The sequence below is a fragment of the Mastomys coucha genome, unplaced genomic scaffold (genome assembly GCF_008632895.1).
Source record: "Mastomys coucha isolate ucsf_1 unplaced genomic scaffold, UCSF_Mcou_1 pScaffold21, whole genome shotgun sequence".
NCBI classification, from domain to species: domain Eukaryota; kingdom Metazoa; phylum Chordata; class Mammalia; order Rodentia; family Muridae; genus Mastomys; species Mastomys coucha.
The window spans coordinates 92,229,791-92,250,238 of record NW_022196904.1 but is presented as its reverse complement, the minus strand read 5'-3'; the positions used below and the strand labels follow the sequence as shown (position 1 = coordinate 92,250,238).

The 20,448-nt window shown below is 37.1% G+C and overlaps 2 protein-coding genes across 2 annotated transcripts; one reads left to right on the top strand and one right to left on the bottom strand.

Annotated features, from left to right (window-relative positions):
- The first annotated feature begins 2,679 nt into the window (after positions 1-2,679).
- On the top strand, positions 2,680-3,624 carry LOC116100705 (olfactory receptor 52K1-like). Its single transcript, XM_031384441.1, has one exon. It carries the CDS (start codon positions 2,680-2,682, stop codon positions 3,622-3,624), a length of 945 nt encoding a protein of 314 aa, XP_031240301.1.
- A 7,138-nt stretch (positions 3,625-10,762) lies between these two features.
- On the bottom strand, positions 10,763-11,796 carry LOC116100704 (olfactory receptor 52A1-like). The gene has a single exon (XM_031384440.1). The coding sequence runs from the start codon at positions 11,756-11,758 to the stop codon at positions 10,811-10,813; it is 948 nt and encodes a 315-aa protein (XP_031240300.1). The 5' UTR covers positions 11,759-11,796; the 3' UTR covers positions 10,763-10,810.
- Between the last annotated feature and the right edge of the window lie 8,652 nt (positions 11,797-20,448).

Here is a 20,448-nt window from a genome sequence, read left to right as displayed (position 1 = left end):
AGGACTCTAGGAAAAAGAAACAAAGGAAGGAGAGGATGGGTAAAATTTTCCTTTGACACAGTTAGTTATATAGTTAGAATAGATTCTCATTTATGTTCAACTAAATATCACAAAATACCTAAACCTGTTGTAGAGTTTTGCAATTTGAGAATGATCAGAGACACTTATTTAAAGGAATTATTCCTTATTTAAAGGAATTAAAACAAAACAAGAGAAACTTCTGAGTGTTTATTCTTGAATCGATTGTATCTTTCTATAATATTCACATATTATTGCCAATATTTTATGATAGCATAAAGAAAAACTTTGTCACTTTGCTTAAAATACCAATGCTGTCTTATAGACTCTGTTTTCTGGGAACATCATCCATAGTTTTCCTGATAGATGAATATACATTCTCTACTGGAAACTTCAATATCCACAACTTTCTGGTTCTCTTATGCATCTCTTTTATTGTCAAGCAGCTATTTATGATAGGATCCTGACTTCTAGCAGATTAAACTGCACTTTGCTATTTTAACTCCCATTATTTGCCCAGATATCTAGCTATAGTGACTTGAAATATTTTCTCTTTAAAGAAATGATTAACCTAGACACATTAAAGTATAAAAGTATCAAGGTTTTCAAATATTTATGCTTAGGGAATCAGTTCAAGATTTATTATCTTCAGCATACTTCTTTGCAACTAACAAACTTATAATATGTTACTTCTATATCCTACATTCAAATTGATAATGCATTGAAAAACAAGAACAGTTGCAGTTTAGAACAAAAAATTCTTTTAGAAATAATGCCGGGTATATGCATGTAATATCTCCTGTAATTACTGTAATAATAATAATACAAGAAGTATTTTGCCTTATGTGGCTTATCTAATTTTTGACATGTAGAAGTTTAATTTAACACTTAATTTCAAATAGAGCAAGGGAGAGTTATATGGGAGAGTTTAGAGAGAGGACAGAGAAGGTAAAAATGATAAAATTACAGTGTGATATAAAAAAGAAATTAAAAAGTTATGATCAAGTCACATAGAGTAAGTTCTAGGTCTAAGATTCCAAACACCTTCATTTTTATACTATGCCAGCTTACCTCCTAGGAGACATGTTTATTATTAAGCACCAGTGTCCCACTGACAAAATACAATTTTAATATAAAATATTGATGTCTGTAGTAGTCAACTTACTATGTATAAATGCTACAGTAGAATTTGAGTAGTAATCCGATTATCACAACATATTGGACTCTTACATGTTTATAATGATTTAGCTATATAAAAACATCTATTTATGTGTATATACTAAGTCTAAACATATGTGTATGTTTTAATTGCTATTATATCTCTAGATACTTGTATGCCAGAAACTTAACAAGAACTGGGTGAGGGGCAAATGTGGAGACTATCCAAGTTGTGTCTGTAATACCAGCACTCAGCAAATGGAGGCAGAAGGGTCATGAGTCAGAGAAAGACCTTATTGTCTAGTGAGTCTGGGATCAAACTGGGCTACAGAGAAATACCCTGTTTCAAAATAAAATTCCAAAGGAAAACAGCATTAACAGGAATCAAAGCCAAGTCATTAGACTTACAAATAATTTGGAAACATCTTACATATGTCATGAGGTGGATATAACAATAAAACACTAGTAATCCAAGAAAATCATCAATTACAAGGAGGAATTTTGTCTTAATATTAATATCATCATTTTTCAAGGTAAAGCAACTTTGAAATACATGCTTTGATTTGTGACTTTAAGCTTTTATTAGTATTTCTCCTTTCCTGTGATATTTATTAAAATTATGCAATTGAAATGTTAAATAAAATTATAAAGCCTAAGCCTTAAAAAACATAATGTAATGTTAAAAACTTACTACTATGTCTTTATATTAATATTTATTATGCATAGATACCTTCTACTTAGCATATTAATATATATTCATTACTTTCATTTAGTAACAGAAAATTTTGTATTTCTATGAAAATAATTATGTAGTTCAAAATATTTAATAACTATAATAAAGTGCTATTTTAGTAAAAATAATACTTAGATTAACTCCCAAATACTACTCCCTACAGAAACACAACCAAACATTTCCACAAAAGACTAGTAACTCCTCTTACCCTTACCCACTCCTCGGTTGTACACGTCTGGAAATGCTGAATTATTACCTGTGAGGCATTTTGAGATTTCAGTTTTGTCATCTCACACATCCACTATCCTACCAAAGTGATCACCTTTCTTGCTATATAATTTCTCCACGTAGTTCCTGGACCTTTTACCAGAATGAACTATTCATAACCTCAGGCAAAAATCCTAAAGCACAATGTCCAATCCTCCAAACAAAACTAATACATAACTATATTCAGCTTTCTTGCCTGGGGTAAACACTTCAATGGCTGGCCTGCTATATCCTACCATCCTAGGTGGTCATATTAGAAAATGGTAAGATTTGAGTATTCTGCAATCAGAGCGACAGGAAAGGCTAAGTCATGGAATTACTACATGTTTAATGAGAACTTATTTTTGAGAAGGCTTCGTCCTCTTAGAAAGTTGTCCTGAATTTTCTGCATTCCCACTCCAAGTAGTTCAAGTGTTGATTTGATCACCAATTTACTAATCATTACTATTGTAAACTGTGTCCTTGTCTCCCTAGAAACCAGACCCTGAAGAGCTCCGGTGACTATGCCCTCATGTAATAACTCTATTCCTCAGCCCTTGATATTTATCCTGGCTGGAATCCCAGGCCTTGAATCCTCCCATGGCTGGTTTTCTATATCCTTTTTCTTGATATTTGTAATAACCATCATAGGAAATGTCACCATTTTAAATATCGTTTGGATAGAGAAGACTCTCCATGAGCCGATGTTTCTCCTCTTGGCTACACTATCAGTTGTGGACTTGTGCCTGGTTACAGTCACTGTACCCCGAATGCTAGGAATCTTCTGGCTGAATGCCAAAGAAATCAGTCTTGAAGCCTGCCTCACACAGATGTTTTTCATCCCATCCTTTTATGTCATGGAATCGGGGATCCTCGTGGCCATGGCTTTTGATAGATTTGCAGCTATTTTGTATCCTTTGAGGTACACAGCCATCCTCGACAGCAACACGCTTGTAAAGATGGCACTGGCTATACTGGCAAGGGCAGTGGCAGTGGTCACCCCTGCACCAATCCTAACTAAAAGACTGGAAAGATTCCAAACCCAGGTCATTAGTTATTCCTACTGTGCCTACATGGCTGTAGTGATGATTGCTTGTGGAGACATCTTCAACCACGTTATCTATGGCCTCATGGTTATTGTAGCATCTGTGGGGATTGACCTACTTTTTGTCATTCTGTCATACACGCTCATCCTTTGTGCTGTCTTTCGTATTCCGTCTTGGCAAGCCAGGAGCAAAGCTCTCAGCACATGTGGTTCTCATCTTTGTGTCATTAGTCTGTTTTATTCTCCAGTTGTATTTTCTGTCTTATCCCAGATTTTAGGGTACCATATGGCTCCCTACTTACAGATTATAATTGACAATTTGTATTTCCTGGTGCCTCCTATGGTCAACCCCTTAATATATGCAGCCCGAACCAAACAGATGCGGGAGCGGGTATTGCGGGTAATAAACTGTCAGAGGAAATGAGCTGATACATGTGATGAAAAGATATATGGAGGCATGTGATTGGGTGCTATATACAGCTAGAAGTTCAAATAATTTCTGCCATTTAAGGATTTTCTTGAGAGGGGGAAAAAAGTACTAATTCAAGAAAAGAATTCTGTCAGGTTGGAAATATACCTCACATATATTCATTCAATCTTGATGTATGAAAATTTAGTAATTCCTGAGTGCTTGCTTATATGTAATGAAATAGGTACACATTAATTGAAATTTTGTTGCTCCCATGATCAAAGATATCACATGAACTGAAAACATTTCCCAACATGAAGTGTGTGTTATCAACATGGTGGTGCTTTAAGTTTACCTTTTCATGGTCATGTTTTTATCTTTCATCAGCATACAACCATAAGTAGTAGAAAATAATTCTAATAAAAATAGATATACAAACCTATCTATGAAGATATTAATAACTAATGAGCTTTGTTTCTCTGCTTAAACATCATATTGTAAACAAAATGATCATGTGGGGTATGTAATAAAATACCTTTAGAGGTTCTATACCCCCACTATTGGGAATTTTGGCTTAGGTCATCTCCATTGCGTCCTGGGAGTCTCCATCATCCCTGGAGTCTGGGCCTTTCTAGTGGTTTCCTCCTCTCCCACCCTGTTCCCCACCCCTCACTGCTGCATATTGCTATTCATTCTCCTGACCTTCTGGGCTTCTCTTCTGTCCCCCCTACACCCAATCTTGTCCCCCCTTTTATTGCTTCCCTTTCCCCTCTCCCACCCAGATTCCTCCCTCAATCTACCTCCCATGACTATTTTCTTTCCCTTTCTAATTGGGATTGAAGCATCCACACTTGGAACTTCCTTCTTGTTAAGCTTCATATGGTCTATGAGTTGTATCACAGGTGTTCTGAAATTTTTGGCTAATATACACTTATCAGTGAGTATATACCATGTATGCCCTTTTGGGTCTGGGTTATCTCATTCAGGATGATATTTACTAGTTCTATCCATTTACCTGCAAAATTCATGATATCCTAATTTTTAATAGCTGAGTAGTATTCCATTTTGTAAATGTACCACATGTTCTGTATCCATTCTTCCATTGAGGGATATCTACACTGTTTCCAACTTCTGACTATTATAAATAAGGTTGCTATGAACATAGTGGATCATGTTATCTTGTGATATAGTGGAACATCCTTTGGGTATATGACCAGGAGTGATATAGCTGGGTCTTCAGGTAGAACTATTTCAAACTTACTGAGATTACCAGACTGATTTCCAAAGTGGCTGTACCAGTTTTCAATTCTACCAGCAAGATAGAGGAGTGTTCCTCTTTCTCCAAATTCTTCCCAGCATCTTCAGTTGCCTGATTTTTTATTTTATAAATTAGTTTATTTTTTACACTCCATATTCTATTCCCTGCCCCCCATCTACCCTCCAACTAATCCACATCCCATACCTCCTCCCCAACCCTCTGTCTCCACATGTATGCCCCTACCTCCCCACCCCTTTGATCTTAGCCATTCTGACTGGTGTAAAGTAGAATCTCAGGGATGTTTTGATTTTTCTGATGACAAAGGGTGTTGAACATTTCTTTAGGTGTATTATGGCCATTCAATATTCCTCAGTTAAGAATTCTCTGTTTAAGTCAGGCAGTTGTGGCACACGCCTTTAATCCCAGCATTTGGGAGGCAGAGGCAGGCAGATTTCTGAGTTCGAATCCAGCCTGGTCTACAGGACAGCCAGGGCTATACAGAGAAACCTGTATCGAAAAACAAAATAAACAAACAAAAAAAAACCAACCAACAAACAAACAAACAAACAAACCCTCTGTTTAACTTTGTACCTAATTTTTTAATTGGGTTATTTGGTTTTCTGGAGTCTAACTTCTTGAGTTCTTTGTATATTTTGGACATTAGCCCTCTATTGGATGTAGTAGGGCCTTTTCCCAATCTGTAGGTTGCCTTTTTGTCTTATTGCTAATGAGTGTCCTTTGCCCTACATAATCTTTTCAGTTTCATGAGGTCCCATTTGTCAATTTTTGATCTTAGAGCCTGAGCCATTGGTGTTCTGCTCAGGAAATTTTCCTCTGTGGCACCTCTAGCAGATAGCCATGGCTCCTAGTTGATGGATGGGGCCACCTACCCATCGCAAAATTAACAACCCAGAATTGTTCCTGTCTAAAGGAAATGCAGGGATAAAAAAAATGGAGTAGAGACAGAAGGAAAGGCTATCCAGAGATTGCCCAACCTTCAGACCCATTCCAGGCACAGATACCTAACCCTGACACTATTGCTAATGCCAACTTATATACTTGCAGACAGGAGCCTGGCATGACTGTCCTGTGAGAGACTCTACCAGCACTTGACTGAGACAGATGCAGATACTTAAAGCCAACCATTGGTCTGAGTCCAGGGACCTCAATGGAAGAGTTAGGGAAAGGACTGAAGGAACTGAAAGGGATTGCAACCCCATAGGGAGAACAACATCATGATGTATCAACTAATTGACCCCTCACTTAGTCACTTAGTCCCAGGGACTAAGACAACATCCAAAGAGTATACATGGGCTGGTATATGACCCCCACACACATATGTAACAGAGGACTCTCTTGTCTAGCTACTGATTTGTTTGAGTTACTTTTATATCCTGCCACTTTGCTGAAGTTGTTTATCAGCTGTAGGAGTTTTCTGCAGAGAGAAAAGTAGAGAAGAGACTGAAGGAAAGGCAGTCCAGTGACCGGCCCAACTTGGGATCCATCTCATGGGAGGGTACCAAGGCCTGACACTATGACTGATTCTATGATGTGCTTAGAGATAGGAGCCTAACATGGCTGTCCTCTGAGAGGCCCTACCATCAGCTAACTGAGACAGATGTAGATACTTACACCCAACCATTGAAGTTAGGGACCCCCATCGTTGAATTAGCAGAAGGATTGAAGAAGCTTAAGGGGAGAGAGCAACACCATGAGAAGACCAGCAGTCTCAACTTACCCAGACTCCAGGGAGCTCCCAGATACTGAACTACAAGCCAGGAGTATTCACTGGCCAGTCCGAAGCCCCTGGAACAAATATAGCAGATGTCTACTTGGTCAGGCTTTAGTGGGAGAAGATGTACTTAATCCTTGAGATACTTGAGACCCCAGGGAAAAAGAAGTCAAGGAGGTGGGCAAGCAACCACTCAGAGGCAAGAGGGAGAAGAAATAGGATGTGGGAGGAGGAACTGAAAGGAGTGTGTAATAACTGGAATGTAAATAAATAAAATAAATAAATAAAATAAACTTGTGGGGAGTGGAGAGAGAGAGAGAGAGAGAGAGAGAGAGAGAGAGAGAGAGAGAGAGAGAGAGAGAGAGAGAGAACTAGAACCACCAGAGGAATCCTAGAACAGTACTCCCCATGCATGGATAATACTCCTTCCAGAAGCTTAGAGTTATTAAACAATAATTGTAATGTCAATGATGAGATACCTCCAGATGATGGTCAGATAGTACTCGCAAATTAATACATGTTATTGATTTTGCATGGTCACCAAAACTATTTTAAGACACTCTTTATGAAGGCGTCATGCACTTTGGTGCACTTTGGTCACAGGACGTAGAAAAAAGTAAAACCAGAGTTGGATGGAAGTGTTCTTCCTAGCTCCAACTAGATGCCGTAGTTGCAGAAGGGATGTTTGATTGTGGTGTCATTTTTGCTTCAGTGGTGTAGCCACTAGGAAGCAGTCATTGCTTCAGTGGGTAACATCCCAAACATGCTCAGGTAAGAAACTTTGTGTTCTCAGTGAGTCACAAAAAGAAGACATAAAAGTTATAGGACTTAATGGGAAGAAGAGAAGTCAAGTTTCAGAGAGAAACCAAGGAGAATGGGAAAGGGAAAGAGAATCCAAATGGCTACTACTTGTAAAATAAATGTATGAAACTTTATCTTGTCTGTAAGAAATACAAGCACACGGGATGGAGAAGAGACTGAGGAAATGCCCAACCAGTAGTGGGCCCAAATTGAGACCCATCCCATAGAGAAGCACCAATCCCTAATACTACCAATGATACTCTGTCATGCTTGCAGACAACAGTCTAGCATGGCTGTCCTCTGAGAGGCTCCACCCAGCAGCTGACTCAGACAGATGCAGACACCCACAGACAAACAGTGGACAGAAGTTGGGGACTCCTATGGAAGAATCGGAGGAAGGATTGCAAGCCCTGACTGCCATAGGAACTCCAGAGGAAGACCAACAGTGTCAAATAACCTGGACCCTTGAGGCTCTCAGAGTCTGAAGCACCAACCAAAGAACATACACTGGGTAGACCCAGGCCTCCCTCTCATATGTAGCCGATGTGCAGCTTGATCTTCATGTGGGTCTTGAACAACTGGAGTGGGGCTAAATCCAATAGCTGTTACTAGTATGTGGGATATGTTCTTCTAGCTAGGCTGCCTTCTCTGACCCCAGAAGGAAAGGAAGCTCTTAACCTCATGGAGACTTGAAATGCTAGGGTTTGGGAATACTGAGGGATGTCTCCACCTGCTCAAAGGAGAAAGGATGAGCAATGGGGGAAAGGATTGTGGAAGGGGGTGACCAAGAGAAGGGCAGTGAATGGGATGTAAAGTAAGTAAAAAGTAAATAAAAAATATAAGTGTATGAGACTGTCAAAAATAGAAGCATAATTAAAAGGAAAGAAAAAATGCCTTTTTCTTACTTCAAGCTTTCCTCTCCATATACCTGGTTTCACATATTTGCATAAATTTAATACATCTAAAACTCTACCTCAAAATTACTAAAATATTATTATTAAAGATGATGCATTTCATTACAACACTGTCTCTATAGGAAACGAAGACTATTCCTTATATCCAGTAAAAAATAAAAATATAATAAAAGTAAACACTGTAATAAAATACAAGTTTCCATTGAACAAGGTGACTTGCAAATTCTTTATTTGTTAAGGACTGAAGGAGCTGAAGGTGTTTGCAACCCCATAGGAAAAACAATATCAACCAAGCAGTGCCCCACCCCTACCCCCACCCCCAGAGCTCCCAGGGACTAAACCACCTACCAAAAATAACACATGAAGGAACCCATGACTCCAGATGCATATGTAGCAGAGGATGGCTTTATCTGACATTAATGAGAGGGGAGGCCCTTGGTCCTGTGAAGTCTTGATACCCAGCATAGGGGAATGCTAGGGTGGTGAAGCAGGAGTAGGTGTGTGGATGGAGGACCACCCTCATAGAAGCAGGAGGGAGTAGGGGTGCAATAGGGGGTTTGTGGATGGGAAACCGGGAAGGGGGATAACAGTTCAAATGTAAATAAATAACCAATAAAAATTTTAATAAAAAAGAAAAGTGGCACTTTTATTGCTTATTAAATATCTATGACTTTAGAATTCTTCCTATAAATACTTAGATTTGTCAGTACATAAACATGTGATTTATCCATCAGTATTCTGTACCCTAATATCTTCTATGTGACATGAGGGAACCTAGAAGAATAAGATTTATTCTGCTTACATAGTTTGTTTCTCTGATTTAAAATATTTTAGGTACCCAAATAAAGATTACTCATATATGTTCAGGCTCTAGTGGTTTTCTGACGAGATCCATGTTCACAGCAATGGAATTTTACTATTCTATTTATGAGACCCTTTCTGGCTTGGGAAGTACCATTTACTAATGGATACAATATACAAGGCATGTTATACTGCACCTTAAGGTGTTACTAGCCACAAAGAGGGTATATAGGGGTCACTGGATAAATGTTTCACAGTTCTATTCCCACCTGTGGAAGCTCTATTTCTTATACTGTTTCAAAATGCCCTCAACAACAACAAAAAAAAATCCATGCTTTCTCACATGTTTTAAGAGATTGAAAATATATAATGACACTAAAATTTTTGCTATGCTTTTCTCTAATAGTATATCTTTATGTCAGTGATCTAATTTTAGGTTGAAACCATTTTTAGGTAATTTTTATCTTTCTTTTGTTTTGTAAGTATAGTATGTCATTAATTTGATCCTTAATAGGAAAAGAAATCAATAGAGCAAATGTAGAGATTAGTGAGTTAATATTTTAAGTGCTCATGTGGTACTAGCCAAGATGGGGCATATGCTCTTGATGCACAGAGTCCCTGGAGAGTGAGGACTGACAAGAGGCCAGATACACCAAGGTACATTCAAATGTCTCTGTTCTCTTTATTTGTTTGTAAGAGCTTTTGCTTCATAAAGATAAAACTATAAAATATAATAGTCTATTTAACATGATATTTGCTCAGATTAATAGTAGAGATCTCAAACTCTTCACATTATCTCCTAATTAACTTTTGTTGAAAAGTAAGTTTACTGTCATAGGCAATGGCCATAGACAACAGTACTAGTGTTCAGGCTGTTGAAATGGTTCAGTTGATAAAGGCACTTACATTTTTGTAATGTGTATTTTATGTAAATGCATATTTATCAGGGTGCTTTGTGTATTTTGACACTGTTGAATACAGGGGTGCAGCGGTTTTTCTAGCTTTAGTAAAGTTTCTTTCATGAATGTGGATGCCCTTGCATTTGGAGCATAGATGTTCAACAACTGCTTTTTGTGATCAGAATTCTCAAGGAATTCAGAGTCATACACATCAGCACAGCTTCATGAGTTTTAATGACATTAATTTTAAAACTGAATTAATATTATGATTAAAAAAACTTTATCATCTGAAGTAAAGTTTCACATTCAAATCTCACATTTAACATTATGAAATCTTGTATGATTCCTTTTAAAATCTAGATTAGTTGTTTCTCTGTGTGTAGCCAAATTATATTGCTTTAACCTCAGACATAACATTATATTTGCTCAATATTTTTTATCTCCCTATAGAATAATAGAACATATAAATAAGTGTTACTGTTTACCATCAGGAAAAAAAAACCCTACCTTTTGCATTACAGAATAACAACAGATGTCTGGGTTGAGAGAAAGAAGAAAAATAGATATAAGAATGCAAGAAAGAAAGAAAATGGAGAATAAAATCCTAGGTGAGGGATCATAGGAATATATGAGATATATTTGTATCTTTCACCTATGTTTATCTCATGTTCAGACTGGTTTTGACTCGTGGATTTAAACTCACTTTTCATGAATAAATTACTGAAAATAGTCACTTATAGTACAAGCAGTTTTAACAGGTAACTCTCTAGTTTTGCTCTGACACAATATTTTAAAGTCACTGAGTATTAGACTTCAGAACAAAAATTTGCACAACCCATTTGCGGATCTCCTTTGTCTTCACACCATAGACAATGGGGTTAAGGGCAGGTGGCAGAAGCAGATAGATGGTAGACAATAAGATGTGGACATAGGGTGATACATGACCAAAGCGGTGACTGAAAAAGGAAAAAAAGGCTAGAATATAAAACTCCAGGAAGACAACAATATGAGCAGTACAAGTGTTGAATGCTTTGCTTCGTGCCTCTTTCTGAGGAAGACGAAAAACAGCACGGAAAATCAAAATGTAGGAGAGGAAAACAAATATCATGTCAAAACCTAAAATTGCAAAAGCCACAAAAAGCCCATATGATTTATTAATATGGACATCTTCTGCCACCAACTTGACTACAGCCATGTGCTCACAGTAAGAATGTACAATCACAACAGAGTGGAACCTTTGCAGTCGCTTGAGGAGAACAGGTAAAATCCCAACAAGCACAGTTGCCCGAACTGCAACCATCAGAACGACTCGAAGTAAAAATAAAGGTGTAAGGATGGACGTGTGCCTCAGAGGATCGCAGATGGCGACGTAGCGGTCAAAGGCCATGGCAAGCAGAATGCCAGATTCCACTCCTTGCAAGGCGTGAATGAAGAAGAGCTGGGTGAGGCAAGCATCAAAAGCCATGGAACATGAACCAAACCAGAAGATGGCCAACATCTTAGGAGCAATGGCTAGACAGAGACCAAGGTCAGTAGCTGCCAGTACGGCCAAGAAAATGTACATAGGTTGGTGTAGACTGCGTTCTGTGGGGATAATGATTAGCAGGAAGAGGTTTCCCAGCAAAGCCACAAGACATACAACAAAGAAGGGAAATCCAATCCAAAACTGCACATGCTCCAGTCCAGGGATGCCAATCAGAATCACTGTCCCTGGGTTCATATATGACAAGTTGGTATAACCCATGAAGCTGATGAATCCTCTACTCACCGCTGATACTGACACCGAATCGGAGGAAACTGATGACCGTGAAGGATGAGAACACTCACATTTCCTCTTGGAATCTTATACATATGGATGAAGTATGACCACGTGGCTTTAAATCTTTGAGCATCAACTACGTTTTATAAGATACTCTTTGATATTCTTTTGTAAATCCAGTATTCCTTTTAGATAATGAAGATGATATTATATTCATCTTCTAGAGATTATATAAGTGAAAATGTATGCCCTAATTTCATTGATTCTGTTAGTTTCTAGAACCACCCCAGCTAGTCTCAAAGAAAGCAAATGTGACTCTTTCCATATCCATCTCTAAACTCAGCATACCTTCCAGATTATGTTAAACTTCACTGTGACAGAGATCATCCATCTTGTAGCCAGAAGAAAGTACTCACAAATCTCAGAAAACAGTGGAGTTTAAAACAGAGATGTCAATGAAGCAAAAAGGAACCATAAAGCTAAGAAAAGATAGTCTCAACCCTGGAATATTATACAGCTTCTAGTTAAATGTCTTTAAACATGTTTATTGTACTAGTGTAATTCATGTGCAGCAAAGCAGCAGGCCTTTCAGGCTTATAGTGGAGTTCAGTGCAACTTATTTTATTTTACTTATTTTATTGTTCCCAGTTGGCAGGTAAATAATGTCTGACACTATTGAACTTTTTCAACACAAGGATTACTTAAATATCTCTTTTTAAAAAAATTTGCTAATTCTCTCTCTCTTTGGCAAAGAATTAAAATTTAAACCCTGAAAATCTACTCTTTTGTATTTTAATTTTTTTCACTAGTAACTCTATGAACATAAAGTTGTATTTTATTTTCATTCTACTTTCTCTAATATTAATTATATATAAATATAATCACTGAACAGGGAGGATAATATTGAGTGAAATTTTAAACACACCTTTTATTTTAAAGAAGTGAGAGGCTGCTATAATAAAACTATATGGAAAGAATATAGTTCATAGTACCTAACACATTAATACATATGAAGGTATGAAGTGAATTTCTTCAATGTCACATAAAATATAAATATGTCAGCAGTTGAAAAAAAAGTAGAAATCTTTTCACATGAGCTTCTCTAGCCACAGAAACCATGAGAATATAACCAAGAAAATTGAGATGTTGATTAAAATATTGGGAAATTCTGCATAATAAAGTTATTCGGATGCCTATTTGAAATGAACTTGGCAGTAAAAGTGGAAAATTTTTAAAAAGTAGTTATACACAAAATGTAAATGATTTATAAATAGGGCACATGTTATGGCAAAATATAAAGGAGCCACACAAAGAACTTTCATGTGAAATAATTATTTAAATGCTGATTGATGATGGAAGGACACAAGACAAAATTTGCTTTGGTCTCACCATGATAGATAGTAATTCAGGGATCATATCTAATAGCTAATAATGCAAAGACCATGTCTCATAGTTAAAAATACAGAAATCACATTGTTTCTTCTATTTAGTATGAACATACAAATGTATAACACTATTTATATATGTATTTATAATTTTCTTTTGTGTATCAGTAAAAAAGCCTTTCTTTTGAGCAACATAAATTTCACAGATAATCTGAACTTCAGGGATGAGATGTGAGCTGTAACTGCTCAGAAAGCAAGATTAGATAGTGAACTAAGAAAAGTGGGGTGCTCCTGGCTTTGGTTCTTTCCTCCTATACTTCCAGTTGTTGTGATCAAAGCATATACCAGTTTGTACACACACACACACACAGAGAGAGAGAAAGAGAGAGAGAGAGAGAGAGAGAGACAGACAGACAGACAGACAGACAGACAGACAGATTTCCAAAACACAGACTATCTTTTTGCATTTTAAATTTTAGTATGTTAATATTAGGCAAAAGTTTGATTGAAGTGATACTTTGTTAATCTTATTCTCACCTTTTTCTTGCTACTAGTTAACGTCTTCCTCAAAGTATGTCTTCCTCACATGCAACTAAAACAATGATACAGAAACCACCTTCTAATTCTTCAACTCTTAAAGATAATTGTATCTTTAGATGTCTGATCCATGTTATATACTATTAAGAAAAAAAAATCCTGTGTCCAAGAAATAAAACTGGCTCATTCTAGAGGAATATCATTCTTAAGTCATTTGAGATGAGATCATCTGATATTCTTTTGTTTATTTGGGTTTTTTTCTTTTAAAAATTATTGCAAACAGAAATGCTTAGCTATATGGAGATCTTTATACATGAAGAAGAAACTCACCCAGACAGAAAAACAGCCAGCTTAAATAGATCTCTGATGCAGTTTAGATTTGGGAAGAACTAATAGCTTACCACCTTGCATCATCTACTTCTAGCCTCTTCTTTTCTTGGATTTCTTAGAACTGAGCTGATCCCAGGTCGATGTTTTGACCTGTTCCCTGGAGGAAGGCTAGTACATTTCCAAAACTCATCTCTAGTTAGTAGAGGAAGGATTCTCATTACTTGATGTTGCACATCCTGAATACAATAATCTACCTCATGGAAAGCTGTTTCTAAATACAAGAGGTATTTTTTTTTGAGGAAGCTATAGGTCAGGGCTATAACCTGATAGATCTGAAATGATTTGTAACCTGGAATAAAATGAACAGGAGACATAGGAACATGTAGAACAATAGGAAAATAAAAGATTCATAATTGTTTTTGCCCATTCTGTGAATTATGGTCAATTTTATAGAAAAATGAAAGACAATACTACTTATCATAGAAAATATAATGTCACTAGAGGCATCAGTCATGTACTCTTGACAACAACTACTATATTATTAAATTTATTTGAAAATATTATAGCACTTTGAAGTTTCAAGAACAAAGGAGATTTAGAAATCATTTTCTTTTTTCCCTTTTACACCCTTGCCTTTTTATTTTATTATAGCAATTTTAAAACACACGTAGTAAAAATGATGGAAGTCAAATCCCTTTCAATTGTTTCCAGCATTAGGAGGAATTTCTATTATTCTCCACCAATAGTGAAGTCAGCCAAATCTTTTGCCATGGAATCTGCCTTGAATTATTTAAATGCTTGCAAATTCATTAAATAATTTTTCAATGCACTGACTTTGCATTTTCTGAAACTGTTTTGAGATTGATATCATCTTTCATTAAATAGTTTGGTAAAATTGTCATAGAAAGATAATAAGTTGGAATATTTGAACTGCTTTTTTTTGTGTCTTTTATAAATTATTCTCTCATAAAATGGGTCCTGACCACAGCTTCCTCTTCCTCCACTCCTCTCAATTCCACTCTGCCTCCTCACTCCCCCAAATCCACAGTTCCTCTATTTCCCTTTAGAAAGTGGCTACGACACTCATTACTTCTTACAGGATTTACCCTGAGCTCTACCAAATGCTTGCCTGTGAGTCTCTGCATCTGTTCCCATCAGCTGCAGGATGAAGTCTCTCTGATGACAACCGGACTAGGCACCAATTAATGAGTATAACAGAATATCATTAGGAATCATTTCATGGTTTATTTGCATGTGTTTTTTTCATGTATTTGTCTGTCATGTTTAGTTCTACCCCAGGTCTCTGGGCTATTCAAATTTCAGTCATGGGCTCACTCAAGTGTCTTTGATCTCAAGTTGCACCACACATTGGTTGATCACTCCATCAAGCTCTGTGCCACCATTGCCAGAGCACATCTTGCAGAAAGGACAGGTTGTAGGGAGAAGGTTTTGTGTCTAGGTTCACGTCAGTCCCACCACTGGGACCCTTGATTGGTTAGCAAAGATGGCCAGTGTAGGCTCCTTGTCCTCCCTTACTAGCAGTCCTCACTAGACTCATCCTCACAGGTTGCAGAATGTTTGCAATGCACTAGCTGTCCACATAGCCCCCTAAACATACCTCACCCCCATATTCCAGTAGTCTCTCCCAGGACTCTCTCCATCCCTTCTCCTCCTCCAACCTGTCCTCTCCTGTTCTCCTGAACAAGTTTGCACTCCTACCAGCTATAGAAAAGTATTTCTCCTGCTGCATATCCTCAGCAGCATGAGCTGTTACTTTGTTTTTTATCTTGGCCATTCTGACAGGTGTAAATGGAATATCAAAGTAGTTTTGATTTACTGTTCCCTGATGACTAAGTTGTTTAACTGTTCTAAGCCATTTGAGATACCTGTTGGAAAATTCTCCGTTTAGATCTCTGTCCCATTTTTAATTTTATTATTTGGTTTGTCAATGTCTAGTTTCTTGATTTGTTTATAAAGCCCTTTGACGGATTTGTGAAAATCTTTTCCCATTCTGTAGGCTGCTATTTTGTCCTGTTGATAATGTCATCTAAGGTAAACCTTTTCAGTTTCATGAGACCTCACTTATTAATTGTGGAACTTAGTGCTGGTCCTTTTGGTATTCTGTTTAGGATGTTTTCTCCTGCCCCAAAGCATTCAAGGATATTCAGCATGTTCTCTGCTATCAGTTTCAGTGTGTCTTGTTTTATGTTGAGGTCTGTGTTAAACATGTACTAAAAAAGTTTTGTGCAGGGTGAAAGATATGGATCTGTTTGCATTCTTCTATATTCAGACATCCAAGTAGACCACCAACATCTGTTAAAAATGCTTTCTTCTTTTTGTTGTGTATTTCTGGCTCCTTTATCAAAAAGCTAATGTTTATAAGTGTGTGAATTTATCTCTGGGTCTTCCATTTAATTCCATTAATCAACCTGTTTGCTTTTATGACAATACCATGTGATATGGATTTTAATACTACAGTTTGTAGTACAGCTTGAAATCAGGAATGGCGATACCTTCAGCAGTTTTTCAATATTCAAGATTGTTTTAACTATCCTGATTTTTGTTTTGTTTTTCCATGTGAAATTGAGTATTGTGCTTTTCAGGTCTATAAATAGTTGTACTGGAATTTTGATGGACATTGCATTGACTCTAGATTGCTTTTTATAGAATGGCAATTTATACTATGTTAAGTCTACTGATCCAAGAGCGTGGGAGGCCTTTCAGTCTTCTGATATCTTCTTCAATTTCTTCCTTCAATCACTTCATGTTTTTGTTATACAAGTCAATTACCTGGTTAGAGTTACCCGCAAGATATTTTTTTATTATTTGTGAAGGATGTTGTTTACCAGATTTCTTTCACAATCTATTTGTCACTTATATATAGAAGATCTACTTGTTTTGGGGTTTTGGTTGGTTCTTTTATTTTGTTTTGTTTGTTTTAATTAATCGTGTATCCAGCCATATTGCTGAAACTTTTTTATCAGTTATAGAAGACCCCAGGTAAAAGTTTTGTGGTCACTTATGTATACTAAAATATCATCTGCTAATAATGATACTTTGAGTTCTTCTTTTCCAATTTGAATGCCCTTGATCTCATTCAGTTGTCTTATTGTTCTAGCTAGAACTTCATGTATTATATTGAAAAAACATGAAAGTAGTGAACAAAGTTTTTTTTTCAAGTGGTTCAACAGATTTTACTTGTATATTTTCCATTTCCTATACTATTTGAATGCATAGGATAGTTTTGTATTAGCTTTCTACAATACTGTGTTTTAAATCTATCCAGTAAACTAAGATGCAGTACAACTTGTATACAACAGAGGCGAGAAGCAACTCGGCAGGCCCTAGTGCTCAACAGTTCCAGAATAAACAGGTAGCGTGCAGCTACATTAAGAGGTAGTTTGCAAATATTCAAGTTACACCAAGATTCTTTCCAAATCTCTGCCTTGCTCATACCAGCGAGCCGACCACTGCTAATACTGCGGCACGGCGGTTGGTAAATGGTGATGCTTTTACTTTCTTCTTAATCCTTGTGAAGGTGCTGCCACTCAGCAGAGGAAGTCAGCTCTGCTTGTGGTCGAGGTACCAATTGTAAAGTCACAAAATGTACAGTTTACAAGAGAAACACACATTAACAAGTGGCCCAAATACAGAGCTGGACAGAACCAGACCAGTAAGTCTATAGTTACTCAACGGAACTAACATAAGTACACTAAAAATAAAGCCAGGGGTCAGAATTGGTTTAGAATCACATTTGCAGCAGCTGGAAATGAGGCTCTCACCTGGCAGAGACTTCACAGTCCCTCCTGCACAGGTAAAGAAATAAGTGACAAAGTCTCTTGCACTGAAGTTATGTATTTTAACACCTTTACATATAATATTCATATATAAAAAATTTAAGTGTTTTTCTCCAATTTAAAAATATAAGAATTCAAAACTAAGACATTCAGTATTTGAAAAAAGTACAGATTTACAAAATGTGTATATTCTGTTATGAAAACTCCACACCAACATTATACACTTGGAAAACTACAAACAGGATATATTACAAATTTATGCAGCAATAACAGTTCACACCATGCAATAAAAAGTACATTAGTCAAGATACACAAGCTTTTGTAGGTTCTGAACTGAAGGACTTTTTCTTTTTTCTCCGCAGAATCCTTAAAACCCGTGGCACTTAAAACTTGCTAGCCTTTCTACTAGGAGGTAAATTATACACAACAACGATGAACGATGAACAGACCAGGTGTCTATTATGAATCATTCCAGCTTTCTTCAACAACGGCCGAAACTCTCTTCTCATACTCCAGTTTGTTTTCCTGATAAAGATGTGCTGCTTGGCTATTGGCTGGACTGTTTGGTTCATCCAACAGAGACTGAATCGAAGTTAAGATGGAAGAGACATCATATGTGGGACTCCATCGATTCTGCAGGATATCTAAACATATGCTACCATCAGCATACACGTTTGGATGAAACATTTTGGAAAAAAACCTAACCTAACGGTTATTTGTGCAGTCTCGGCGGCAGTGGCGACCCCCAATGATTCGGCCGCTGTGCCGGGGCGTGAGGGGCCAAATGGGACTCTTTTCTTTCAGACTGACCTCAGGGCAGCTGCGGAGCATGTCGACTCAGGCCAGTAGGAGGCTCATACAGGATTTTAAGCGATTGCAAGAGGACCCACCTGTGGGGGTCAGTAGTGCACCATCTGAAAACAACATCATGCAGTGGAACGCAGTTATATTTGGACCAGAAGTGAACAAAGTTTTAATATAACCCAATGGACGAGCTAAGGGAAGGACTGAAGGAGGTAAATGGGATTGCAACCTCATAGGGAATAACAATATCAACTAACCAGACCATCCAGATCTCTCAGAGACTAAACCACCAACCAAAGAGTATACATGGATAGGTCAACTGCTCCAGATATATATGTAACAAAGGATGGGCTCATCTGACATCAATGGGAGGGGAAGCCCTTGGTCGTGTGGAGGCTTGATACCCCAATGTAAGGGATCCTAGAGTAGTGAGGCAGGAGTGGGTGAGAGGGTGGAGGAGCACCTTCATAGATGAAAAGAGTAGGGGGAGGAGGGGGGGATAACCAGGAAGGGCAATATCATATAAAATGCAAAACAATAAAATGAGTAATAAAATTTTAGATGTTTTTATGAGAGTGATTTGGAACTATTATTCATTACATTCATTCCTTGAAAACTTCATACATGTATATAATGCATTCTGATTACTCTCATTCATCTTTTGTCATCTCCTGCCAACAGCTCTTTCCTACAAACATCTTTTCTACATTTATGTCTTTTTATTTTATTTGTAATGTACTAAGGTTTGCAAAGGTAATGGGTGGTTTGTAACTAACCACTATAACTTGGTGGACTCACCTGGAGTCCATAGGTCATTACAATGACTCTCCCTTTCCCAGAATCTGTAAATAGACAAAAGTTCAGAAAGAAGAGATAGTAGCCTATGTTTTCCTCTCCCATTGATGACAGACTTCTGTCAGCACAGTATAGGTCAGCATAGCTGCTTTGAGTTAATAATTGAAATGGCTTTACCATTCTCAAAGATGATATTTTGCAGCTATTTTTCCTACTTATGTTTTTGCACTTCCTCTTCCTTAATATCTTATTCCTTGTGTCTTACAGAGGTAACATAAGTGTTTTCTTCAGGAATGAGCCCTCAAGCTCATGTGTCTCTGCATTCACTATCATTACAAAAAAAGGAGCTTCTATGATTGAGACTAAAAGGAGGAATTGTGTGTGTGTGTGTGTGTGTGTGTGTGTGTGTGTGTGTGTATTGTGTGTATGCACCTGTGTCTGTCTGTGTGTTTAAACGTTTAGATGTTGTTTTGAAACTGAGCAGATTTAGGAAGACAGTTGGAATGAATCTACAAATGATAGGACAAAAGTTAAGATTTTTATTCAGTTAAAATTACTAGGCATACATTCTCATCTGTAGAATAGGACAAGAACCCACCTAGAAAACTATATTAAAATTTATATTCCCAGGATGTATATTAAGTATATTTATATTATTGATTTTTTGCCATATATTTATTCAAAATATGTTATATAGTCATGCAATAATATAGATAGAATACAGTTTATAACTTCATTTATTCATGTAAGTAGTTTATTTTGAACTGTTTTTCTCTATTGATTGCTCATTTGAATTTTAGTCTATCTATAATTGTGGAATTGAATCCCTTCATGGTCCATGAGAAAGAGGTAAAAGCCTACAGTGAGCACAGAACACAAACCTTGCCCATTTCTACAAGGTAAAAGCCTTTTCTCTAAGTCAGTAAGTGTCTCAAAGATCACTACTGACATCCACCATCCAAAAGAAAGATCTGTGCCACACGCTTTCTAATAACCATGTTTTTCACTCCATAGACAATAGGGTTGA

Excerpts from the sequence above, each read along its gene's own strand:
- LOC116100705 (XM_031384441.1), top strand. The coding sequence starts at position 2,680 with ATGCCCTCATGTAATAACTCTATTCCTCAGCCCTTGATATTTATCCTG.
- LOC116100704 (XM_031384440.1), bottom strand. The coding sequence starts at position 11,758 with ATGGGTTATACCAACTTGTCATATATGAACCCAGGGACAGTGATTCTG.